Source organism: Prionailurus bengalensis, chromosome D4 (genome assembly GCF_016509475.1).
Source record: "Prionailurus bengalensis isolate Pbe53 chromosome D4, Fcat_Pben_1.1_paternal_pri, whole genome shotgun sequence".
Classification (NCBI taxonomy): domain Eukaryota; kingdom Metazoa; phylum Chordata; class Mammalia; order Carnivora; family Felidae; genus Prionailurus; species Prionailurus bengalensis.
The window spans coordinates 39,373,608-39,397,899 of record NC_057359.1 but is presented as its reverse complement, the minus strand read 5'-3'; the positions used below and the strand labels follow the sequence as shown (position 1 = coordinate 39,397,899).

Genomic DNA, 24,292 nt, shown 5'->3' with positions numbered 1-24,292 from the left:
TTCTTTCTTTCTTTCTCTTTCTTTCTTTCTTTCTTTCTCTCTTTTTCTTTCTTCTTTCTTTCTTTCTTTCTTTTTCTGTCTTTCTTCTTTCTTTCTTTCTTTCTTTTTCTTTCTTTCTTTCTTTCTTTCTTTCTTTCTTTCTTTCTCTGTTTCTTTCTTTCTTTCTCTGTTTCTTTCTTTCTTTCTTTCTTTCATCGTGCGGTGGTTCTAGGGACTTTTATTGTGTAAGTGTAGTGACTCACGTGCCTTTCTCACTCCCTAAACATGTGGCTTCTTCTATGGAGAGGTCACTTCATAGGGATTTGATATAAGAGGATTTTTCATTATCAAATAGACAGTCTTTGTGCCAGAGTCGCCACAAATCATAATATCCAGAATCTGTACTGTAGTTTTGATCTTATGGTCTGGTATTTGGCATTGCTGCTTTCCCTCCAAGACTCCTGCCCACTCCTTGTTAATGCCTTTTAACGCGCTGAGAGATTGTCACAAACATTCTGTCATTAATGCTGTTCAGTTACTAAAATGCCAGTCAATAGTATGTGCATATTAATTTAGAATTAACAAAGAAAAGATCTGGAAAAATCATGTTGGTCGTGATTGTTAAAATGAAGGAAAATGGTCTTTTCTGAATGTTTTATTTTGAATAACGACATAGCCAGCACCATTTTGGTTACTTAAAAAGTTACCTGTGCTTGTAGTTCTGTTGACTCATAATACTAAAGTAAACACACCGTTCTTGAGTTTTGAATTTGTAATTAAGCCATTTGTATTTTAGAAGAAAATGTCCAAATGGTATAGCACTTTTAATGACTATAATAATAATTACTAAGTAAAACAGTAGATCTTAATATGTCAGTTTAGAAATAAAATTTGCTGTCAGATCGTGGATTCAAGAGTCTCAGTTCCATAGAGCATTTTGCTAGACTCAGCTGGGAACAGTGCACACAAGGTCTGATTTTAATTTGTGTAGAATTTCCATGAATAACAAAGTCTAATTAAGACATCCATTAAAAGTCCTTAACGTTAATTCAGTGTGGAAAATCTTAGAGTTCCATTGGATTTTTTTTTAACTGATGTCTTAATTAGGCACTGTTAGGGGAAAAATTATGCAAATTAAAATCAGGCCCTTAGTGTTACGCATTTCTTTAATTATTCAGTGCTTGTTTTAGGTATATTTCCATTTCTTTATAAGTTAAGAGGGCATATTAGGTGATAATCTGCCTATATTGTTCTGTTTTTCTTCCTATTTTTAAGGTAACGATCTAGCTTCTAAGAGAAGCATCTTACTTTCATCTCAATTTAAAAAAAGAAAAATTTCCCTCTCCGGATTTTATGTAATAGGAGCAACATCTTACTATGTAGGGTAATCCTTTCCTAATGCCGCTCAACTTCATCTTCAAATGAGATGTCTCTCTTTTCCTATCTGTGGTACGAAAGTTCATCTAACAGCCTTAAAAGAGACGCTTTATAGTAGTATAGCTTCATCTGTTTGAACCAGTGGAAGACCCAAAAGGAATAACCCCTCCTATTCTGACTCTGAATTCCAGAAGAGTTGTCTGTGTTGGCTTGGGACTTGTCACTTTTGTCGTTTTTAAATGAGTGAAACGTCTGTTGGTTCATGTCGATTCCATTCCAGCAGACAAAGCTTGCAGGATCGGCGAGGTAATAACACATCACGTGCAGCATTTTCTTGACATTATTGTCATTCTTCCATCCCGTGTTCTCAGGTAGGTCCCAGCAAACTGTTTGGGGTACACAGAATATGGACACGCTCTTTACTACCGCATGTACCACGAGTGATAGAGAGAGACCTTTCTTCTTTCTTGAGGCAGATACTCAAAACAGTCTTTTGCAATGTGTTCAGAGAACCAGAAGTTGCTGGTCTGCTTCAAAAGAAAATGACTTTTTCCCCTTGAAAGGAAAAATGTGTCTTTCTAGTAAATTACCGAATCGTTTCCGTGGGCACCTCATACCTGCTTTGATTTTTAACTCCAACTCAAAAACCAGTTAAGTTGCATTTCAAAAGAGGATTCTTGATACTTACCTGTTTAGCCCTAAAAATGGGGGGTGGTGGGGAAATGAGGACTCATTCACCTGTAGTTCACTCTTCCTTTTGAAATATCCTGTGGCCCTGCGCTGATTTTGATTGTTCAGTCTGGCAACTGAGAGGCCTTGTCCTCCCCACAGCAATTTGGAGATTAAGTACGTCGCTGGTGCACCGATTTGAGCGAGACAGTCATGCTACTCAATGGGTTATTTTAAATAAAATTAGTTTAAAGATATAACTCCCTCATAAACTCTCTCGTAGGTTTCCGTGGGGGAGACGCTGGTCAATTTTCCTGACAGAAAGTTAAATACTTAAAATTACTCATGATGAATAGTCAGGATATTCAAGAAGTCCATTATTCTTTACGGAATAAATAATGTGGCCTCCGAGGAACCTAACCAAAGACTTAGCGCATGTCTCTCATTGACTGTGTTTAAGTGTTATTAGCTGTCCATCTTTTTATCTAAAGAAACGTCTTCTGGTGATTTCTGTGCAGGGAATTAAATAACTATTCCGTTCATTGCACTGTTTACCTTTAACACAGAGAGCCGAAATATTTGTGGAGAATACTCTCATGGCAAATTGTTAGGTACATCCTGCAGTGGAGAATTCCAACATGGGTGTAATCAAGGATAGCATGCTCTGTCTAGAAAAATACATTCCAGTATTTTTTTTTTCAAACAGTGTACCCTTAGGATTTGGTCTCCTTACCATGGATACTGTTTTCTTACCCGAGGCTAACACTCAGATATTCATGTCTTTTCTATCATTGCCCCGGGGGATTTTCTTAGCTGATTCCCACAAAAGTCCACAATAATGTTTTGCGTAACTCTCCGTGCCCAGCAAGGGAGGAGTAACTTAGGTAACAAAGTATATTTGATTGATCTCTGCTTTCCTTCAGCACATTTTAATTGACTTTGGAAATCTTTTATTTGTAGTTGTGAGGTCAGACCTAGTCCATCATTTTACATCGTGTGGATCTGAAGTTTTAAATGCTTGAAATATCATTCTATCTGCCTGTGTGGGTCAATCGTCAAAAGTTAAGTGGAGATCCTAGAGCCTAAATTGCTTGGTGTGTGTGTCCAAGCGTACTTGTGTGTGACGGAGAGCTAGGGTTTTTGAATGCCGAAGATGGGCTTTGACTATAAATAATGGAAACTATTGAGTTGGATGTGTTTGATCTCCTAGATATCCTTGTCTTGCTTGGGTCAGTGATAGCATGATAGCATCCTTAGGTGAAAATCGCGTGCTGAAAGCCAAAACTGACTGACCGCGGAAAACGAACGGCAGAGAAGAAGAAGGCACGGTTCAAATTCTCACTAGCTCAGGAATTATTTACACTCCAGTCTTGGGCTAAGCGTGTGAGTCTCCACCTGAGTCTTGCCCGTGCTACTGAATGAAAGGATCAGTTCCGCCTGGCTCTCAGGCGTGTTGTAAAGATGAGTTAACCCGTACGAAGTGTTTTGAAGGTGAAACTTCCTTTTAAGTGCTGCTGCTTCTTTTTACTACTAACCATTGGTTGGTCTCTCTGACTCCGACTTGGGAAGGCACGTGGTGGTTAACAGCAAGTGTACCGGGTCCGTGTGGCCAAGGGTGCTGAGTGGAAGTTGTTGGACAAGATGACTGCCTTTTGGATTGTTTCACCCGCCATTCTGTTTTTGTTTTGTAGCCTAACAGCAGTGGTCAAGTAGTAGGGAAAGTGCCTGGCCATTTCACACCTGTCTTGGCACCCTCTCCCCATCCCAGTGCAGTGCGACCTGTGACCCTGACCATGACAGATACTAAACCCATCACTACATCCACTGAAGGTGAGGCAGCTTCACCTACAGCAACCAGTAAGTATTTCTGTAGGAAATGAGAAATGTCCATCAAAGGCACCGTTGGATGTCTGATCCAAGGTGGAAAACACGGCAACTTTTCAGACCAGATGGAGATTTCTCATTTATGTGGAACTAGCAGGCATGTATGTGGCCTGGCTCTCACAAGCTCTCTCTTATCAAATTTCAGGCAGTCCATCCTATTTGAAAAGGGAGAAGCTCATTTGTTGAATAAACAGTTGTCAGAAAAATAATCAGTCATGCCTGCTCGTTCGAGGTATACATCGAAAATACACTGAATAACATAACTCAGTGTACAAGGTTTTTATGTCACCCAGAGAGATTAGATAATTGTTACTTATTGGAGCATTCCTATAGAAATCAATGCCCTTCACACGGCAGTCCGAATCAGGGCCTCTGTAAAATAATTGCCCGTTTACGTCGCTATAGGCTATGTCATTGCAAGAACAAAACAAAACAAAACAAAACAAAAAACAGTTACACCATGTTGGATGCAGATAACATTTTCAAGTTGAGTATTAGGCACACATAAGCCAATTGCACTTTCATTATCTACGGCCATTTTTTGGTTGGTTTGTTTGTTTTTTTTTCATTTTTGTTTTTGTTTTTTGTTTTCGTTTTTGCCTATCATGGTACATCAGGTACTATGGTTTTGAACGTGACCATAACATTTTAAATGTCAGAGATTTATCCAGTGAACTTACATCGAACCTACCAATAAACCAAATGATTCCTTTGCTTCTTCGTATCGAATACTCATAAATACACAAGAAATTATCGCGCAGTTTTTGAATTGGCTTCATTCAAACTACAGGCTCCCTGGGACTGGAATTGGCACGTACAGATTGGTCAAGTGGAAGAGATAAAGCTCCAGTCAGGAGGAATTAGCAGACTCCTCATCAATTATGCATTATATACCTGAAATTCAGAGGTCCCATTTTCTTTCCGAGGGCAAAAAAAAAAAAATTGAAAACCTCTGGAAATGTCTAAGTAAAATTACAGAATTACAGAGGCACCCCTGGCTCTTCCTTTTCTCAGGCTTTGGAAAGATGCTTTCTTCTTGTTTTTTTTTTTTTTTTCTTTCTTTCTTTCTTTCTTTTTTTTTCTTTTCTTTTCTTTTTTTTTTTTTTTTTTTGCGGCTTCTGAAAACCTAGAAAGGGACCCTACAAGAGAAATGGACAATACTTTGAGTGTACAATGAATTCAGCATTTCTTTCTCAAAATTCATGAGGCCCCATAGCCTAATCAGTCCATGTAGGCTTGCAATTCCCATCCATAATCTTTATTGTTTGTAATTGGTTTGTTGGTAGAGGGTCCTACACTAGGGAACACTTCCCTGAATGCACAGATGGGTGAAATCCAGTCAAGGAGGACTAAGAATGCTTTTGCTCCAAAGGTTAGCTGTGCACATTACGGCCACTGAAATACGACATCCAGATTTTATTTTATTTTGTACTCATTTTCTTTTTCTTATGAAATTTATTGTCAAATTGGTTTCCATACAACACCCAGTGCTCATCCCAACAGGCACCCTCCTCGGTGCTCATCAACCCACTTGCCCCTCACAATCCAGATTTTAAAAGTGGATGCATTGGCATCTTCGAGCAAACAAAAGTCAGCAATTTAAATAAAAGCAAATGAAAACCAGAAGATTTTTTTGAAAAGCATTGGAAAGACTATCACAGGATAAATGATCCAAACCGAGTTCCAGAAACTTCATTTACCTAATCTTATAGGGATATTAATAGAGGACCTTCAAGGGAAGATCAGACCCCAAGGATCACAGCTCACCATGGGAGTGCTATTAGCCTGCTTGCTAATGAATTGTTCTTATACTCACCGGTAGGTTGATCAAAAGGGATCTGATTTGACTCATAAAATTACAAAATATTCAGAAGGTTGGTTGTATAAAGAGGGCTGTATCAGCTTATTTCCCACTCCCACATAAAAGAAATCTAGCGAGTTGTTTTTCTGCCCTATAAACAGACTTGTAGCTCCAGCTCCCGAGACAACACTGATCGTGAGAACTTGGTCATTGAACTGATAAGTCAGTGAAATTAAAGAAAACACATAGATGAAGGAAACCTCCTTCTCATGGTTGAAAAGAAGGAATATCGCTTTCTGAGCCTCTATGAGGCTCTTCTCCAGCTGTCCATGCTTTGCGTTGAATGCCAGAGGCCTGGTCATCAAGTAGGGCCACTGGCTGCTTATGGCTGCCCTTGTATGGGCCCTTTATTCAGGAGTGATTAAAGCTGAATTGTGAGCATCTTCACTGTTTTAAAAAGTTGACCTAAAAAAGCTTCAGTGGATCAAAATCTGCAACCCTTCAAATGGACATGGCGGAATTAATATATTTGGCTTAAAAGAAAAAAGCCTTTTTAAAATTCATGTCTGGATTTTTCATTAATCTGATGGTGTTCGGCCAAACATTTTAGCTTTCTTCAGACCTATAAATGTAACATAAATGGCGAAAATATAGTTCTTCTGTTTATTCCAGCATGAGGCAGTGGGGTTGCTTAGTGCTGGAAAGTCCTTTCCTTGTGAAAAGAAACAAAAATCTTTAGGAATAGGGAGGGGTTTTCTTTGGAAAATTCACTCTGTACCAAAAAGCACCTGTACCAAAAGTATTTGCAAGGTGAGATCAAAATAATTTAAGGAATATTCCCCACATGTACTTAACGCCTGGTGGCCAAGTATCTAAAAGATGTCACCACTCCCTCCCTGGGCCAATCACAAGAAATTGACTCTTTGCGCTTATGAAAAAGAAAGAATTTTTTTTCAAAAACATTTCTCTCACACTTAAGGTCATTTTCACATTAACTGAAGTTCTGACCTGATTCACTCTCTGTGCTATCATAAATATAGGCTTCTCCTTCATGTTAGTAATATTAGATTTTCTCTTTAGCAAGACGTTGTTCAGTCGGTATCATCAAGCCCATCTGCTTACATCCCATTATTACAAGCTTTCACTCTTTCCCGACAGACTTTCAGTCTGCTGTTACGTTTAGAATCGCAGACCCTCATCGATTATTTCATTGTTAGACAGCTAATATCTGGTGAAACAGTACAAGTACGAAAAGGGCCCTGCTACAGAGCCAGCCCTTGGTACTCCCGTGGGACTATAACCGGAGCACGTTAGTGTGAGACACCCACCGCCAAAGGTCAGATGTGGTTTACTGGATAGATTTCTGGGGAGGGGGAAAAACGAACTGATTTGAGGTCAACTGCCCTTTCTTTTATGTATCACTTGGTGTTCACTCAGACAAAAGAATAGAAAAATAGCGAGACTTTTATTTTATTTTATTTTATTTTATTTTATTTTATTTTTTTGGTTGCAAATCCCGCCTCTCTGGGTTTCTTTTACATGGACAGGGTGTTCATTCTGATAGTTCACAATTTTTATCTTTGTTTTTGTTCTTCCTTAATCAGCCTACACAGCCTCAGGCACATCTCAAGCCAATCGATATGTGGGACTAAGCCCAAGAGACCCATCCTTCCTACATCAGCAACAGGTGGGCAAGTTTCACCCAGGTGTGATGGTGTAGCCACGCTTCCGCATTGGTGCTCTCTCCATGCTGCCTCTCAGATCTGGACTCAGAACGGGGCTCCCGGGGGCTTCTGGGAAAGAAACTGATCATTTCATTTTCCAGAATATTTTCTCATTTATCCTTTGTTTCTTGCCTCTCTAAACAGGGTTTCTCAAATTGGCTCAAGACTTTTTCCACCTCTGTGGCCTAGATCGATAACATCCATGAGTAACCAGGGTCTCGGCCAGGGGATTTTTCCCAGTCTTATTGGCTGTTGAGAACTTACTAGCCTATAGCTTCCAAAGACAAAAATTGAAAACTGATTTAAAAGCCCATTAGAGTAGGAGCAGGACACAATTTGTGTTTTTGAGCTCTTTCATAGTTTCCAGATGTTTTACTCCTCATTTTGGACTTTTAGTCCAAGAGGATGAGTTATGAAGCTAAAACCTCGGGTGACACATCATTCCTATTTTAATAGGCTTAAATTGGCTTACTGATTTCAGATGTGATAAAACACTTTTTTGTTGTTCTGCTTTCTTACATCATTTATGTTTCAAGTAGCATTTTAAATTTCACATCTCATTAATGCTGTAAATTTAATGCAAATGAAGTGTTTACCCAAACTGTGAAAATATACAGCCAGGATTAATGGTGGCTTCTAAACAAATTAGCCACAGTCAAAGGCACGGAACATACCAATACAGAAATCCCATGATTCTAGTTACAGGACGACAGAAATAACTCTAAACACTTTGGAATTTAGATATATTTTATGATGCATATGTTCGCTGCTCTCAAGTTCTGATAGCAGAGCAGTTTGAAATTAACAGTGTGCAAAATATTAAGTAGGGAAAAATAGGCTATCGTGAATAAGAAGGAGCTGGCGTAAGCTTACCTGCTCTTCGTTCATAGGTTGTAGGTGCATTTGTCTGTGTCGTTAAGTAGGTAGTAAGCCTCACCAGGGCCTCTTGCCTGCTTCCTTATGTTCCGGACGTGCCCACCTAGCTTGTGCTCTCTCTTAGCTGTGCTTCACGCGAAATTCCCAAGTCCTGCCCAGTTGTGGACCAAGGTAGCAGACCACATATATCAAAGGTCACCACCTGCGGAGTTCAGAGAAAATCATAAAGATGATAGCTTACTCAAGATACTTGACATCGCGCCAGATTTTTAAAAAGCAAAACCAAACAAAAGAGTGAGAACTAACTGAAAACATCTGTACACAGTTATGAAAATACCAAATAATAATTAGTGGTTTTGCCAGCCATTGGCTTTTCAACATAATTCTCTGGAATGTTGCTTTTTTTCACCTCTAAAATTGCTATAATATGAAATGTGTTATAATTACTATAATATGGTTCTATTTGACAAATGTGTATGTTCACTGTGTTTATTAAAAAAAACATGTAGGATTTATAGGTTTAGAAACTTGTTCTTTTCAAAATCATTCCACATATTTTCAGAAATATCTTCATCACGGGATTTGCATTATTCTTTATGACACATCTCTACTTTCCAGTTAATTTTTAATTCATAGAAACATGCCTCCTTTAGCCCCAAACACATTTAGACTATATCCAATTCCACGTATTTAGAAGCAATCTTCCCATCCCGCTGTGCTAACCTGTGGCAGCTTTAATTTCTTTTATTTACCACAGATGACTAACTTTAGAGGCTCAGGTAATTATGATCACAAAAGTCCATCATGTAAAATTTACTTTGTCTTTCGCATATCCGAGGATGAATCGAGAACACTTGGCAGGCATCGGGAAGGTATGAGTCTTAATGGAGATGGAGATCTGGGCACATTTTAATTGAAAATACATATATGCGAGTTCCAGAACTACCAACTTTTGTTATTAAAGACCACCATTTCTTATTTAAGTGGGCAATGTCAAGTGAAGACCTCTTACAATAGAAATATGATTTGTTTGGTCAAATGCGGTTGGTATTTATGGAACGTACGATGTGGATAGATCCTCGGAAGAAAAAAAAAAACTATAGAAGGGTCAGAGCTAAAAATGAAATGTTCAATTCTAGTTAGAGTCTGCATTTACCATGCAGACGGATAATTTGTCCTGTAGATGATGAAAGAGTGCTACTTTTTGACACGAAGAAGCCCAATATGGCAAATTTACAATGAGCTACAGTTTTGAGGCATGCGGAAAATGAATGTATGTGCATCTCATACTGTCCACGAATATTACTAAAGTAAGGTTCCAGTTAAGAGATTACTACTTTTCTGCTTTTTAAATTTTGAAAGAATCACCGAGACGAAGTTTTAGGCTTACTATCCAGGAACAGAGGGACAGAAATACTTTAAATGACTTCAGTAGAGTAAAGGTTATGCTTTCCTACAGCAGAAATGAGATTGATTTACTGTGTCCTTTCATTACTTTACAAAGATTTAAAAGAGACCACTCTTGTAGCAGCAGGTTCTAAATGCATTTGGTTTAAAGCACTCCATGATGAATGAAAAGGAAAATCAAGGGGTACATGAAATAAAGGTAATCAATCATTTTATATTAGCTAGGAGAAATTCAAAATTAGAAAGGCAATGGATTTAGTCTGGGAGAGTTCTTTTAAACATTCCCCATAGCCTTTAATATACATGACCCCTTAAGAATAAATATTGTCACCAGGTACATTCTTCAGTTTATTGGCGGCCTCTTTATAAAGATTTATCCTTTTAGGTTATGAAAAGTATTGATGTGCATTGTGCAATGCTATTTTTTTCTCAGAAAAGAACTTTAATATAGCCCACATAAATTAGGGTTAACAATAAATTTAAGATTGTTGAAGAATTTTGACTATCTTGTAAATAATCTTTCCACAAAATGACAATAAAGGAGACCTTTCAATATGGTCATTTCAAACACACAGGGATACTGGCATTCTTAAATTGAGATGGCAAATATTAAAATTAACCCAATATTCCACTGGTAAGAGTAATACACCCATATTGGCAAATCTGAATACTAGAAGCATAACAGCATATACTTTTGTACCCATTAACTTGGTACACATACAGCTGTTGTTAGTAATACTATATCTCAGTGCTCCTTAAAATGGTTATTACTGATTAATGTCGGTTGCTAACTGCCTTGAAATACTCGTGTTTTTTTTCCTGACACGAGAATTTCACCTATCATTGTAAATATGATATCTCATTTGAATCCAAAAAATAATCCGTAATCATGAAGACTATTTCAAAAAGATTCACGTAAACGAGTTGATCATTTGCCCTGACAAACAATCCTCTAATTATAATCATCAGCTCATGCCAGCTGATCAGGACTTGAATTTTTCCTTTATCTCCTAACATAATCCTGTGTGTCGCGTTGTTCAGGGTCTGGAACTAGACTGTCTTTGGGATGATTGGCTTCGTTCCTGCGTTCACTGTTGGCTTGGGGAGGTCTTAAAAGCAGACATCAACTGGAGCTTCATTTTTCTTTCACTTTTCTATGGGAAGATGGTGTGGTGGCTTGAGGAACCCCCGGGTCCTGCTTTGGCAAACTGAACTCTTTGGTCTTTCCTGAGAAATGTCTTTTTACGATTTGGACCTTTTTCAGAAGTGTCAAGGATCTCCACGCTGACTTAACTTCACAGAAGCTTAGTAAAATGCAGTGTTTCTTCCTCCTACTGCGAACACACTGTGCACGTTCCCTGTGATAGGCAGCGAGGGGACCCACATGTCCCAAGTTTTGTAGCTGAGAGAATGGGAACTACATGGCAGAGCGTTGGACTTCCCAGAAATTATTTTATAATCCACGCTAACAATTTTAGTATGAGTGGCGAACAGGAGACGGCTTGCTCGAATTAGCACCAATACCTTATCTGGTCAACGTCATGATGAATTTGTTAAAATTGTAGGCCTTCTTTCTTTGCTCTTATTGGAAGTTGCGTGATAAAAGAGGGTCTAGTCAACTTGATTTTCACCATTGTATTTGAGTGCAAGGTTATAATAAAAATATGAACCTTCACTGTTACACGTTAGTACAACATATAAAAAAAATCTCACTGCAAGTGGGAAATAAAAGTTTGTAGCTAAGAAGCTTCTTGTTCAGAAATAAAAGGTTACTAATCGAACCAGGTATTGAAAAGCATATGAACCTTTGGTGCAGATTTGAGGTTTTTGATGCCATAAGTGGGAGGTCACTTTTGCCTTCCGAAAGGGAGACGACAACGTCACACAAGCTCTAGTTTATAAGATGTAAGACTTATTTTCATAGTCTCAAAATTACAATCTCCTGATTATATGTACACTCCTTATCATTAGAGCTCATGAATGAATGGCCTGATCAGCTCAGGTCCCTGTGTTATGTGCACAACTGCATGGGTTTTCTCGGTGCCTGAGCTTCAGCATGTTACATCTCTTGCATGACCACTTAATGCTATCATTTCCATTGCAATCACTGGGCTACCTTCTATCAAAATATTTTCGACACTTTCCCTGGTATAATTTTGAAACTGGAACTTGGAAGTGCTTTTCCTTACGCTGAAAATTTCCGTGGCACCAAATGGCCTTCCTAAGAAATTGCCTCTGTAGGAATTTTTTTTTTTTTAATTAAGATATTAATTGAAATTTCTTTGCAACGTTTGTCCTGGCAAATGGCAAAGCCAAAGCTAGGTACCTTGAGACCACTGGAAAGGTAGTCTTTTATTAAAGGCAAGCAATTGAAAGGACACTAGCAGACTATCAACAAACTTTTCAATAAAGTCAGGAAGTAGGCTATCAACACTTGTGGCTGTTCTTATTGTGTCTGTTATCATAATTGACAGCTTGACGTAAAACCCTATCACATGACTTCTGGGTAGGTATGTAAATGGATAAGAGGTCACTCTTCACATATGCTAGCTGGAAAGGAAACACATTTAAAGGAAGTTTCAGTCAAAATAACGGCTATGCAAATGTTTAGCCTTTTGGCTAGTTCTTATGCTTTAAAAAAAAAACCTCCCGTGGTCTGCTTTATCATGCCTTCATTTATTTATTCACTCACTTTCAGTATTTATCACATTCTAGATAAACTAATTAATGTAAAAATAAAATTATGTTTACCGTAGCCTTACATGTCGATCAACAAAATCACAAGGGAAAAATTATCTTGTCCTCTGAAAATATTTACTTTAAAAGATCCAAGTTGAATCAAGGAAGTAGAGGAGATTCTGAAGGTTATAATTATAGCCATTTTAGCCTTAAATATTCTTGGTGGGGTGGGGGGGCACATGAAGCATAGGGTAGGAAAAGAACAGTGGTAAGCCAATCAGTATCTTTGGTGAGAACCAGGGGTTAGGAGTCCGGAGGTTTGGTTTTAGTGTTGACACAAACAGGGCATGTCTGATCTTGGACGAGTCCATAAACTTGACTGTCCTGTATCTTTATCTTGGAAAGGAAAATGAAGGGGTTGAACTTCACAATCTCGGAGTTCCCTTGAAACCTTACATTTTACAAGTTAAACTAGTCTCCGTGTGAAGAAAAAAAAAACCTCTTCATTTGCTAATACTTAGGATTCATGGTCAGTTGTGTTTATGTAGTTCATGGGCTATGCATACCCATTTAATGTAATTCTACTGCGCTAGCTAAATTAAATATCAAGAAGCATGGGTTCCAGAAATTGACATTAGAAGTAACTTTAAGGTACCAGGATGATCTTGAATCTCTCTCTCTTTTTTTAAATGTGTTATATGTTTTACATATAACAATTTTATTCTGAACGTTCTGCTTGTTCATTTAGAGGCCATTTTATTTGCTCCATGGTGAGTAATTAATAAAAGCAATAAAATAAAACTCTACTAATCTGAGAGTTAGAGGACAGTTTGAACATTGGATTGTTTATCTTTTAAGCATCCCCTCAAAAGCACCTTTACCCCCCAAAATCTGTTTCCTTGAGGCTATCTGTAGAAATGAAAACAAAAACAAAACAAAACAAAAAACCCCTAAGAACGTAAAACACACCTTTCAAGATATTCCCTTGAGGGTCACTGTGAACTTAAAAAAAAAAAAAAAGTGAGAAGGTAAATTTGCCTGTGTTGATTATTCTGTTTACAGTTTAATGGTTTATTGGTTCAACTGAGAGCTGTTGTCATCATGAGGGACTGTTAGTACATCGGCCTGTTTGCTGAGTCTAGCAAAATAGAACGTTTTGCTTACCTTCTTTCTTTTGTTCCCAAAGCTAATTGCTAAGCATTTAACAAAAGCCCCTGTTAATAACAATGGAGGGCCCTCATTTGAATAAACAAAATCTTAACTCTGAAATCACAAGCAATATTGATTCTTTATAGCTGTCAGCTACCTATGACTAATGTGGGTACAGCGTAGGAAAGGATAATGACCCACCTCTTAGGTGTTCTTTTTTTTCTTATGTAGATTTTTGAGGGAAACTGCTTGAACCCATCCTTGTAGGCAAGGAACAAGGTTCTCATTCCAGAGTCTTGATAGAATGCCATTCTAAGAACATAGGCAGGAAAACTTGACCTTCACTTCTTCCTTACTTGTTACGTAGGTAACCCTTTACTCATAGCTTTCCTGGAGGACAGTCTTACTTCCTTACGTCACCTTCTGCTTGCTCTTGGAATTCTGGGCATAATTGTTTTAATGTAAATTTTACCTCAGTTTTCTAGACAGTCTAATTTCATATTGATAGATGCATAAAATTAAAGGATTAAAATTATTTATGGGAGTGTGCATTTCTATAAGGATATGCATATGCTCAGGTCTGTTAAAGACTATAATGTTACAAAAATAGGAACTGCTCTCCACCTCCATTCAAACACACAACTCTTACAGACTAAATATTTGAACTAATCTGTACCTAGTGTTTTCTATTTGATTACTATTGGAGGAAACAAGTAATTTCCTTTTTTTTTTTTTTTTTTTGACGAAAATACTTGGAAAAACCATTACAGTGTTATTGAAGCCTATGTCCTACTTGAAATTAAAGTCTTCAAATTTAATTTAAAGAGAAGTGATAGCTACATTATATAACAGTGACTCTTTCACATGACAGAAATTGAGGAATCATCACCCCAACCTCAAATAACACTATCACCTGTTATTTTAAATTTACTTAGAACATAATGTAACGAGTTTTTGCTGTTGGGAATAGTGACTTATACTAAGAACATTTAACATGCCCCCAAAAGAAGCGTAATACACCTAGTGTTAACTTTTTACCCCCGAGATTCTATTCAAAATTTGCTGAGTCAGAACTATCTTCCTCAAACAAAGAGTCTTAGTAATTGATCTTCTTAGGAATAAGAGAGAAGAGTGATTCCTAGTTTAATTATTCAGTTGTTTCCCCTGCCACACCATCACCTTTAAAATTAAAATTTCACTTCGTCAGGAAGTTCATTAATTCAAAGACGCTTTATGCAAAAGAAGGTTAATTAATAAATTAAAAAAACATAAAGAGTGAGGGTCTTGCTTAAGTGACCTGCTTTAAGTAATTTATAACACATAAGCGTGTATAAACAGGTCTCCTCAGAAATTTTTGGAAATGTTGATAATGCTACCCCACAATCTAAAGAACTAAATAAATCTAATTTATATTTTTCGTTCTCAGTAACCGAGAGGAAATTAATTTAATACTAATTAATACCCTGCCAATTTTTTTGGCATCTAAATTATTGCTAATTCCTATGTCTAGTGATTGTTTTGTATGTATTTCATCATATTTTCTGTTTTGAAAAGAAATTAACCCTATTGAATTTATCTTACGTATGGATGAAAGTAAATAGCTATGGTCAGGTTTAACCCCTTTGGGACTACTCTTAGGAAAGAAAAGCCCCCAAATACATTGATTTTAAGTGATACAAATGTGGCCAAAGATAGCCCACTTGACATTTGTTAGGATGGTAAACAAACAAATAAACAAAACATTAGCAACACGAACAACAAAAAAGTAAGCAGTTTACAAACACATCCTTCCAAAGAGACACAGTGTTCCTGTCATTGTTTGTGAGACAAGTCAGTTAATCAGTGAGTAATATTTAGGTTCTCCTAGCGTCATAAAAGCATCTTTTTCTGAAGAGTTCTGCAATCTAAGCTGCCAGCCCCACAGAAACTCACCTGAAGTTAGCAGAATTATCATGAGCTCTGCCTGAATATACTCCTCCATTCTTGAGAATGTTTAATTGACTAAAAACTAGGAATTTCACTGACTAGAGTAGAATCAATAAGTGGTCCCTAAGGTAATCTTGACACAAAGTCAAGGGTTTTTTTTTTTTTTAGCTGTTTTTAGATCTTTTTCATAGTACTGCTTTAAGAAAATGCATTTTGAAAGAGACAATAGGCTTACTGTTACTGTAAAAAAAAACAGATTGCCCCATCACACTGCATTTCTGATTAGATGATTCATGTTGAGCACTTAAAAAAAAATCTTGCCATAAAGTTTGTTATCTGTTTGGTTTTAAGACTAATCAAGCATACATTTTCTCTATTATGCAAGTATTATGGTCCATTTTAAGAATATTTTTCATTCTAATTTAATTTCTTTACTGGTTTATGGCTCCTTTATGAGTACATTGTGAGAAGAATCCGCACATCCTATCAATCTGTTTACCTGGCCATCTATCTACCGACCAACCTACCTACCGACCAACCTACCTACCTACCTACTTATCTTAAGGGAGTTTTTTCAGTTCTTTATAAAATTGCTTTCACCTAAAATATCAATATAATGAAAACATGTGTTTTGGAAATTTTAGATGGTATATTTGGAGACTCATAGATCTGTAGAAAAGGGTGCAAAACGATTATTCTAAAACTCCAGAATCACTATTGCTCACAATGTGTAGACACTCATTGGTCCAACAGGAACAGTAAAGGCTCTTCATAGCCATTTTTTTTAAGCCATAGCATTATCAGAAAGGATTACAATAATTTATCAGGAGTTTAAAGGCACTTTGGCTGCAATCATCACCTTGTAGAAATCCTCACTGAAACACAGCAAACAAGGTGCAGTGGGTTGCTCTGAATAAGACATCTTTTCAATGCAAGATGCAGTTAATTCACAGCAAGGCTATCTAACGATAAAAACCGTGATTTTCTAGTGGGGTTTCCCCCCCGGCCAAAGCCAGATAAGTTTACTTTCATAGGCATACAAATAAGCAATATATCTTTTCAATAAATCTGCTAGCACCGTAGGGCAGCTGTGAACCAAACAGAGCTGGATAGGGTTACTCGAACCCTCTTCCGAAGGGCAGAGCTGATGATTCCAAGATCTGGGAAGAATTTGTTTCAGCTTGTACTCAGTGCATTCCTGGCTCTATTCAGATGTGGTAAAGTATTTTAAATGCCATTACTCTGAGTTTAAAATCAAAGTAGAAATCCTCATCAACTCCTTCTAAACAGTGCCACTTTGACTGCAGCAAAATTAGGAAACATCTAGAAGGGAATACCTTGATGCTTCTAAACATAAGCTAGGGAGAATGTATAAGGTGGGACCTTTACTCCTCTAAACTGCATGTCTTCTGTGTTTTGCAAACTGCATGCTTAAAGTTATTGATTATTTTACTCAGTGCGGATTATTTGGTATGTTGCATAAAAAAAGCTTTTTTTTTGTTTTCTTCCTAAAATATATCTCTCTATTGAATATTAACGTTTGCTTTTATTTCAGCTCAATTTGTACTCTAATAATGGCTAATTGTTATGTTCTAAGCATCGTTTCTCTTGTATGCTTTAATTAATAGAGTGGCCTATTGCAGTAGAGTTTTCTAAAAAGAGTGTCTAGGAATTTTGCTTTGCAGAGTAAGGTTTTCTTTTGCTTTTGTTTTTGTTTTTGTTTTTGTTTTCCTTTAAGCTGCCTCTTGGGAAAGTAAGGTTAATGCCATGTACAGTACTGGTTTGCATGTATTCATTTAAATACTAAAAACTGTAGAACTGCTCGATCCATATCTGACTGCTAGGTTTCAATTGACAGCTGAGGATTTGTGACTGGACCATGAATCAAAACGGCAGGCATTTATACCCCAGTACCAGTGAGGATACATTGGGAATTACTTGGCAAAGGTAACATTTTAATTATTTCCAACCCTACACTTACACCTAAAAGTTACATGAGCTATAGTGTTTGTTTTTAACCAGCTTTACAGAAAATATATGTTAAACATGTAGTTGTCTGGGCTATCCCACCGCTCTTTCCCTGCTGTCCTCCTGTATTTCTTTTGTCAATGCAACTTCAAATTAATTTGGGACTATAGCATCTGCTCGCTGATCATTGGAATTTCCAACTGCTGTCAAATGTTTTCAACAATTTATAATTTGGGGAGGGGGCGGGGAGAAGATTTGACACTTCACATTTCAGGACCTAAAAAAAATGAAATCATAGTTTTAGGGAAGATTTCTCAGCTATTTGAGGTCTAATAAAGCATTGGGTTTTTCACATTATGGGTTCTTCTCATTTCAGCTCTTTCCTCGACTGCTAACTTTAAACCATTTTACTATTCAGTTATTCCCCTGTTGGAGGGGAAAAGCTAGAAGAAAATTTCCAAATTAGTCGACTTCACTGTTATCAGCGGCGTTCGTTAATGTTGGAGTCAGACGATTGTTGAAATCAACAGCTAAAGAAGGAATTTGGTTTAAATGAAGTTTTTAACCTCTGTTCATTGATGTGAATCGTTGAGAACTGAATTTGTTTGGTTGGCTGAGGAAATGATCCTAAAACTAGTTTCATCTTCAAAACTAGTTTTGATACTATCTCGTGTATTGGTTTTGGAAGGTAGTGCCGAGTCAGCTTCTTATGTATTATGTTAATAAAGAACGAATTGTGTCAAATTGGCAAATTAAATAATTAAAATTCATGGTATAATCATGTGCAATAAGAGATGAAAATTCCTAGAAGAGCGTGAGGGAATCCCATAAGGAGTTCACCAAATGCAGAGCCAACATAATTTTCCAACACTGCTATGAGTCTGATGCTGTATCGTAAAAGTACATACTCAAAAATCAGCTGTAAGTGGACTGCCGGACTCCATTTCACGTGACAGAAGCTGCTGAAAAGGAGAATCTGAAAGAATGGAATTAACAGAATGTCCACCTTTCCTCTGGTGAAAACCGAGACAGCTAGTTGGATTCAGCTTTTAAAACTTCATGAGTTTTTATTAATGCATTTCCTAAAACGAATACGATAGGACTTTTCCTCTTCTTAAAGATTGGTATACATCCACTTTAGAAGGTATTCATTTTTACATATTTTCATTTTTTTCCCCCAAGAAGCTTATATAATCCCTCCATTTGGAAAAAAAAATACAATATATACTTATAAAAAAGAAATTAAGCACAAGGAGAACATATTGTTTCAATAGTCTTAAAAAGAATATGAATTAAATCCCGTGAAAATGTCTTATTTAAATAGTCTTAATTGGTTTTAAATTAATTTAATCGGATTTGATAACACCGTGTTTGGATTTAATTTTATTAAATAACTTTCTCATAGTCCATGTTCTCCATGTCAGTGAACATAAAAACCAGGTCTGTGTGCAAATGTTACCGTATTTATAAGAATTGCAAGTCAGATGGAGTGTACTCATGTTTTTAAATGTGGCTATACCTGCGGGAACCTCTAAATCTATGATTACTGATTGACATTTACTTATCTAAAATAAGATAGTACCTTTATAAAGTACATGAAAGCCAAATAAAGGTATCAGTTATTGGTTATTTGACATATAACTGCACCGGGTTCCTAGTAATGTTTTGAATCAAAAATTGACATCCCAGAAAAGGAAAAGGTGAGTGGACAATGAATCACCCTATGTATCAGAGTGGATTAATACGATGACTAAACCCAGCTTAGGAGACCATTGTTCATGTTACAGAACCCCTTCTTGTTGCAAAATTGGTGTGGTAATCAGCTTCAAGTTATAAGAAGTCAGAAAGAAATTTAGAATTCATTTTGTTAAGATTTTTTTCTTCCCCCCTCAAAGATAGTATTATTTTTTTGGTTAATTGATAATGATATATAGACTGGCTTTAATCCTTCAAAGAGCCTTAAAAAGGTAGCTTTCGGCTTGTTCCCTTTTTATCGTGATTCAGAAGGCCCATAATTGATAATGGCAGGCATCACGTTCGTACATTCAACAGGTGTTTATTGAATCTCTGTGGTACGCTGTCCCAAAGGCTGTGTGACTGATTCAGGTGCTCGCAGTTCTTAGAATCTAAGTATTATACAGTTTACAATAAATATACCCAAATAAGACAGCAATTTGCTTTGCTCTGTTGTAGTTTCTTCTTGTTTAAATAGGCTTAAGTAGAGTCCATATTTGATAATACAGATAAGCCATGTCTGTGGCACAACACGTTCTTAATTCATTCATGGTTTATAGTTTGTACTCTGTGGTCATTTATGAAAACAATTTTTTAGAAAGGATATCGAAAAAGGAAATCAGAAACTTCTGCAATATTACTACTACTTTTAAGGGGATGACAGACATCTAAACTCATCGAGGCACTGCTACAACTTTAAAATGATCTGATTAAATAGAAAATATTTGAGGAATGTAGAGCAGTTCAACCAGAGAATTAAATAATTTGCCTTTGTCATAATGGCATAAAGAAAATATCAGGTTATTTTTGCTGTGGCTGTTGATTTTTGGTTTTAACACAAGGCGATCCCTGGAGACTCTATACTAGAAAAGGACAAAGCAAAGAAGGGTTTGGGTTTTGCTTTGTGTTTGGCCTTTGCTTTGTTTTATTTTGTTGTGATTGTTGTTTGTCGCCATTACTTTCTTGGCCCCACCACTCCTCCACAGTGGCCTCCTTTTCTGCTTTACATGAATCCTCCCCTGGAGGTGTTTCCATGTCAAAGGCAGCTCCTTTTGCACGACTGAAAATGGCAGTGAGGCGAGAGCCCGAGAGCCCTGCACGTGTAATCCAAGCTGGAAGATTTCCCCTATCCTCCTCCCTCCTTGTCCTGCCCCCAACCCCATGTATAAACATTCCCTTAGGAACCAAAGCGACTCAATCGGAAAGTTTTCACAGACTTATTAGGTTGCTACCCCGAAGGTGTTTTGTTGTTTTGACCTTAGCATTTTGTGAAGTGTGTGTGTGTGTGTGTGTGTGTGTGTGTGTGTGTGTGTTGCTTGCCCCTTGAAAATGTGAATTTTTCTGTCTAACCCAAAGGTCAGGTCCTGCAGTTAACCCAGAGTGAAGTTTGTTGGCGAAGGACTCATTTCTTGAGTCAGGAGGGGCTCAGCTCTTGGGAGGGTAATAGGTGAGGAGTTGCTTAAGCTGTTCCTAAGAGTACTGTCGTGTCTATGCTTTGTCCTCCGATGTGGACAAATGACACTGTTGCGTATGTGAGTTATGTGGGTATAAACAAATACAGCAGTTAACTCCCTAACTGGCTTGCTTTCTTGAGACTATAGCCAGAGCATGCCTTGTACTATCAAGTATGAAAGAGCAATGTAATTGAATGAAAAAGAAAGCTGAAGGACAATCCAAGAATAATATAAACAGAAGTTATTTTAAAACATTGGAGGGAGTGCTTTATGCAAAAGAGAAACTGGATTTATTGTTTCATTCCCTCTTCTTTCCCTTCACCCCTTTCAAGAGAAGCAAAGCCACAAGTGAGTGGCTGTATGTGTCTGATGGCTTATATAAACATAGAAGAAGCCTTCAGATGGCTAAAATAAACATGCGCGTGTTACTGAAGGATATGTTTACACAAACCATTTGCTCAGCCTCTGAAATAATGAATAAATGAAGATTTCACTGAAATAATTGGAAGGATTTTTGTGTCTCTGCTGATGCCATAATTGAATGGCACCAAAGAGACTTTTATCAGCTCTTTTCCATGTTACATGTGTTAGCAGCTCCTTTCTGTGAGTTGAATACTTCATTCTGTAGTTACTTTACACATGTTTTGGTAAGAAATTGTCGTTTATTACTGCAATTCTAGGGAGTTGCTTGATTTCCCAGGAGAAATTTGGCAGCCAGTAAAGAGTATTTGGATCTGGTTGGTCAGGAGAGGGGAGGGGGGCAAAAGGAAGGGATAGGAGCATTCACTTCATACATAGAATCCTATTTGCATAACACTGTCCTCAACCATTTACCACTTCCCTTGCTTTGCCCATAAGATGGTCTTTGCAAAATATATGTCCTCAGTGATACAGGAACAGAAATAATCTTCAGTATTGGGTTGCAAACCATATGTTTGCGTGTAATGTATGTGTGTGTGTGTGTATGCACGTACACGTGTGGATCACACATGTGTGCATACACACATTCATGTGCGTGTGTGTGCACACACACCTACACATGCGGCACATGTATGATGAGGAAACACAACGTGTTTCCTGGAGTTTCCTGTCCGCAGGTAGTATTAAGAGTTAACTCTTATTTCAACATTACACTTAGACCATCCCTACAAATTCACTAGGTTAGCATTTCCTGCTTTCAGTTTGTTATCTTGACACATAACTACGGCACAACAGCTGGGTTGTTCCTGGAGTTCCTGGGGGGAGCTTTATTCTCAGAGTGCTGAATTTCCTTTTCAGCTGTCAGCTCTAAAGTGTGTTCAAAATGTTCAACTTTTTACACACCATTCTGGGCCCCTAGCACCACTCTGGGACTATGATAGAAGTGCTGATCAGGTAGATGCATGGAAGGATCTTTGGTTCAAGGAGGAGGATTGCAAAAGCCAAAAATGCACATGCTCACCGTTTGGTACTGGAGCTGCTAGCTAGTGTTGTTCTTCGTATTTGAATACTCGTTTTAAAAGAATCGCTCCGTTCTCATCAAAAATTATTTGCACCTGTTATGAAATAAAAAATGTTACCGTCCTTAAACACTCCCTGGATCCAGTGTTCACACACACACACACACACACACACACACAGTATCAGTGATCTGGCTGTTGGAAAATGCATTGGGGTTCTCAGTAGTTTTGCCTAACTTTCTCCGTTTATAAAGAAAGATTTGCACAACACAACATTTCCTTTTTATCTAGGAAACTCTTCAGAACACTTCCTAAGAAATTAATTGTATTCCAGCCAGACTTGCATGCTGCCATCCCACAGGAAATGGGTCAGCAATCCATTAAGATGCCATTAGATAATCTAATTTGGAACTTAATCTCTAAATTAACCATGCTCCATACTTGAAGCATACTTGAGAGAAAGAAAAAAGTTTACGTTTGAATCGATAGGGGAGCCGAAGCGTGAAGAAGGCTGTTTGTTTTTTCTGTAGCTGTGGTCACGTCTCAAGCCGTCTGGTAACCAGGAGAAACCAGACATGATGTAATTCCAGATTGAACTTGAACTTCAGGGACTTAGGAGAGGGGAACAATGGACCATAGGAATCAATAATGTCCATTTTCCACATGATTATGTTTGGAGCTTTAAGTTAACCTTTATGGGAGAAGCAGCGGGATCTGCAGTGTGACCAAAATGAGATGATCCAGAGACAAGATGTTAGAGGAAAGAAAACAACTTTTTCCGTGATATTTTCTGAGCAGCACTGCGGATTCCAGCAGGATTAGAAAAGTTCCCGCTCTGCAGTAAACCGGTGGCCTGTTCAGAGCACTCTTTGTTCGCTTAGGTAGGACAAACTTAATCTTATGTTTCCTGTCAGATGATTTTTGGCTGCACTACGGGAGAGGGCGGAGCGTGATTCAGAAAATTCCCAAACGTAAACCTTGCCGCTTAACCCTTTGCAACGAAAGAAGGACATTTGAACACCTCCTTTATTTGAAGATGTTTTAGGGAAAGTGCCAGATTTACATATGCATTACTTCCGTCAGGAGTCAGCTCCTCCGGCAGCCAACACCCCTTTTAGGAGCTGACCTTTTGGTTTTCGTGTTTGCGTGTGCTGTTAGTAGGTATATCGTGAATTTTTTTAGTCATATTTACTTAGATAACAAAGCATATGAATGAGTAAATATACTACTAAACATACGAGAAAAGAAAAGGCAAAAGCCTGTGTAAGTCCCAGAAATCGAAGACCACAAAATTTGAAGATTTGGAAATTTGCAGAAAGTGACCGTGACTCCCTCCTTTCTTAATTTCTGTTTTACATGAAGGAAGATCGTTGTTGTTGTTGTTGTTGTTGTTTTGTTTTTGCACGTGTGATTCTCTCTGCACATATATTAGCAGGCATAATATAAAAAATGTGTTCAGTTCCTTAATCGGTTGTGGTTTTATGGTTCAGAATTCTGATCCAAAGAAATTCTGTTATTTAGAGGTGAAATTACACAAGTTACACTGATTTTTGCTTTTACATGAAAGTCCCTTGGGAAAGAACAGGCTTTTGCTCTTGTGTAAAACTTAACATTTCTTTTTAATTTAGTATGCCTTGGGTGATTTTCTCCAGTGAAAGGCACTATTTGGGAGCATTATTTTTGCAGAGAATTTTGTCTGCTGTTGGAGACTCACATATGCTAATCAGGGGAGCAGGCGCACTGGTAACAATAGCATTGAAAGGAACCCAGGGATAGAGAGGAATACAGACCAGAGAAAGGATGGAAATCCACATGTCGGGTTCTCTGCTGTGGTAAGGTCTGTGGGAGGAGCTCAAATAACCACTGGGAGCCTGATCATGCTAGATTTTTTAATTGGCTGAAACCTCCCACAGCCACATAAAACGTTACGGATGTGTGCATGCGTGTACTGCGATTTATTTACAGTTAGCCACCTTTGTGGGACTTCTCTATCTTTCATTTTCAGTTCTAAGACATGAAAAATCTCAAACGTAATTTTTTTTTTTTAAAATCAACTTAATTCGGCCTATTTAGGGGACCTGTATTTTCCTTATGTCTGCAGTACACATTTTAAGGGAATAAGTTTTTATTATTTTTAAGGATATTAGGTTGCCTTGTTGAAGGCTCTTCTAGGATTTTGTAAAAGCTTTTTGCGAAAAGAGTCTAGTAATTATAACGACCACATTT

General features: G+C 37.6%; 1 protein-coding gene across 15 annotated transcripts in view; it reads left to right on the top strand.

The window, feature by feature from the left end:
- Positions 1–24,292, top strand: part of NFIB (nuclear factor I B) — a 458,039-nt gene that overhangs the window by 419,588 nt on the left and 14,159 nt on the right. For 3 of the 15 annotated variants that reach the window (XM_043567244.1, XM_043567247.1, XM_043567249.1), the window contains exons 9-11: positions 3,717–3,882; positions 7,315–7,397; positions 17,330–17,418. The exons of 2 other annotated variants lie outside the window; for them this stretch is intronic. In XM_043567244.1, coding sequence (XP_043423179.1) covers positions 3,717–3,882; positions 7,315–7,397; positions 17,330–17,418 — 338 coding nt within the window. Of the gene's footprint in view, positions 1–3,716; positions 3,883–7,314; positions 7,398–17,329; positions 17,419–24,292 lie in introns of those variants that run through there. 10 more of the 15 variants (XM_043567246.1, XM_043567248.1, XM_043567251.1 and 7 more) reach the window with 6 other exon arrangements.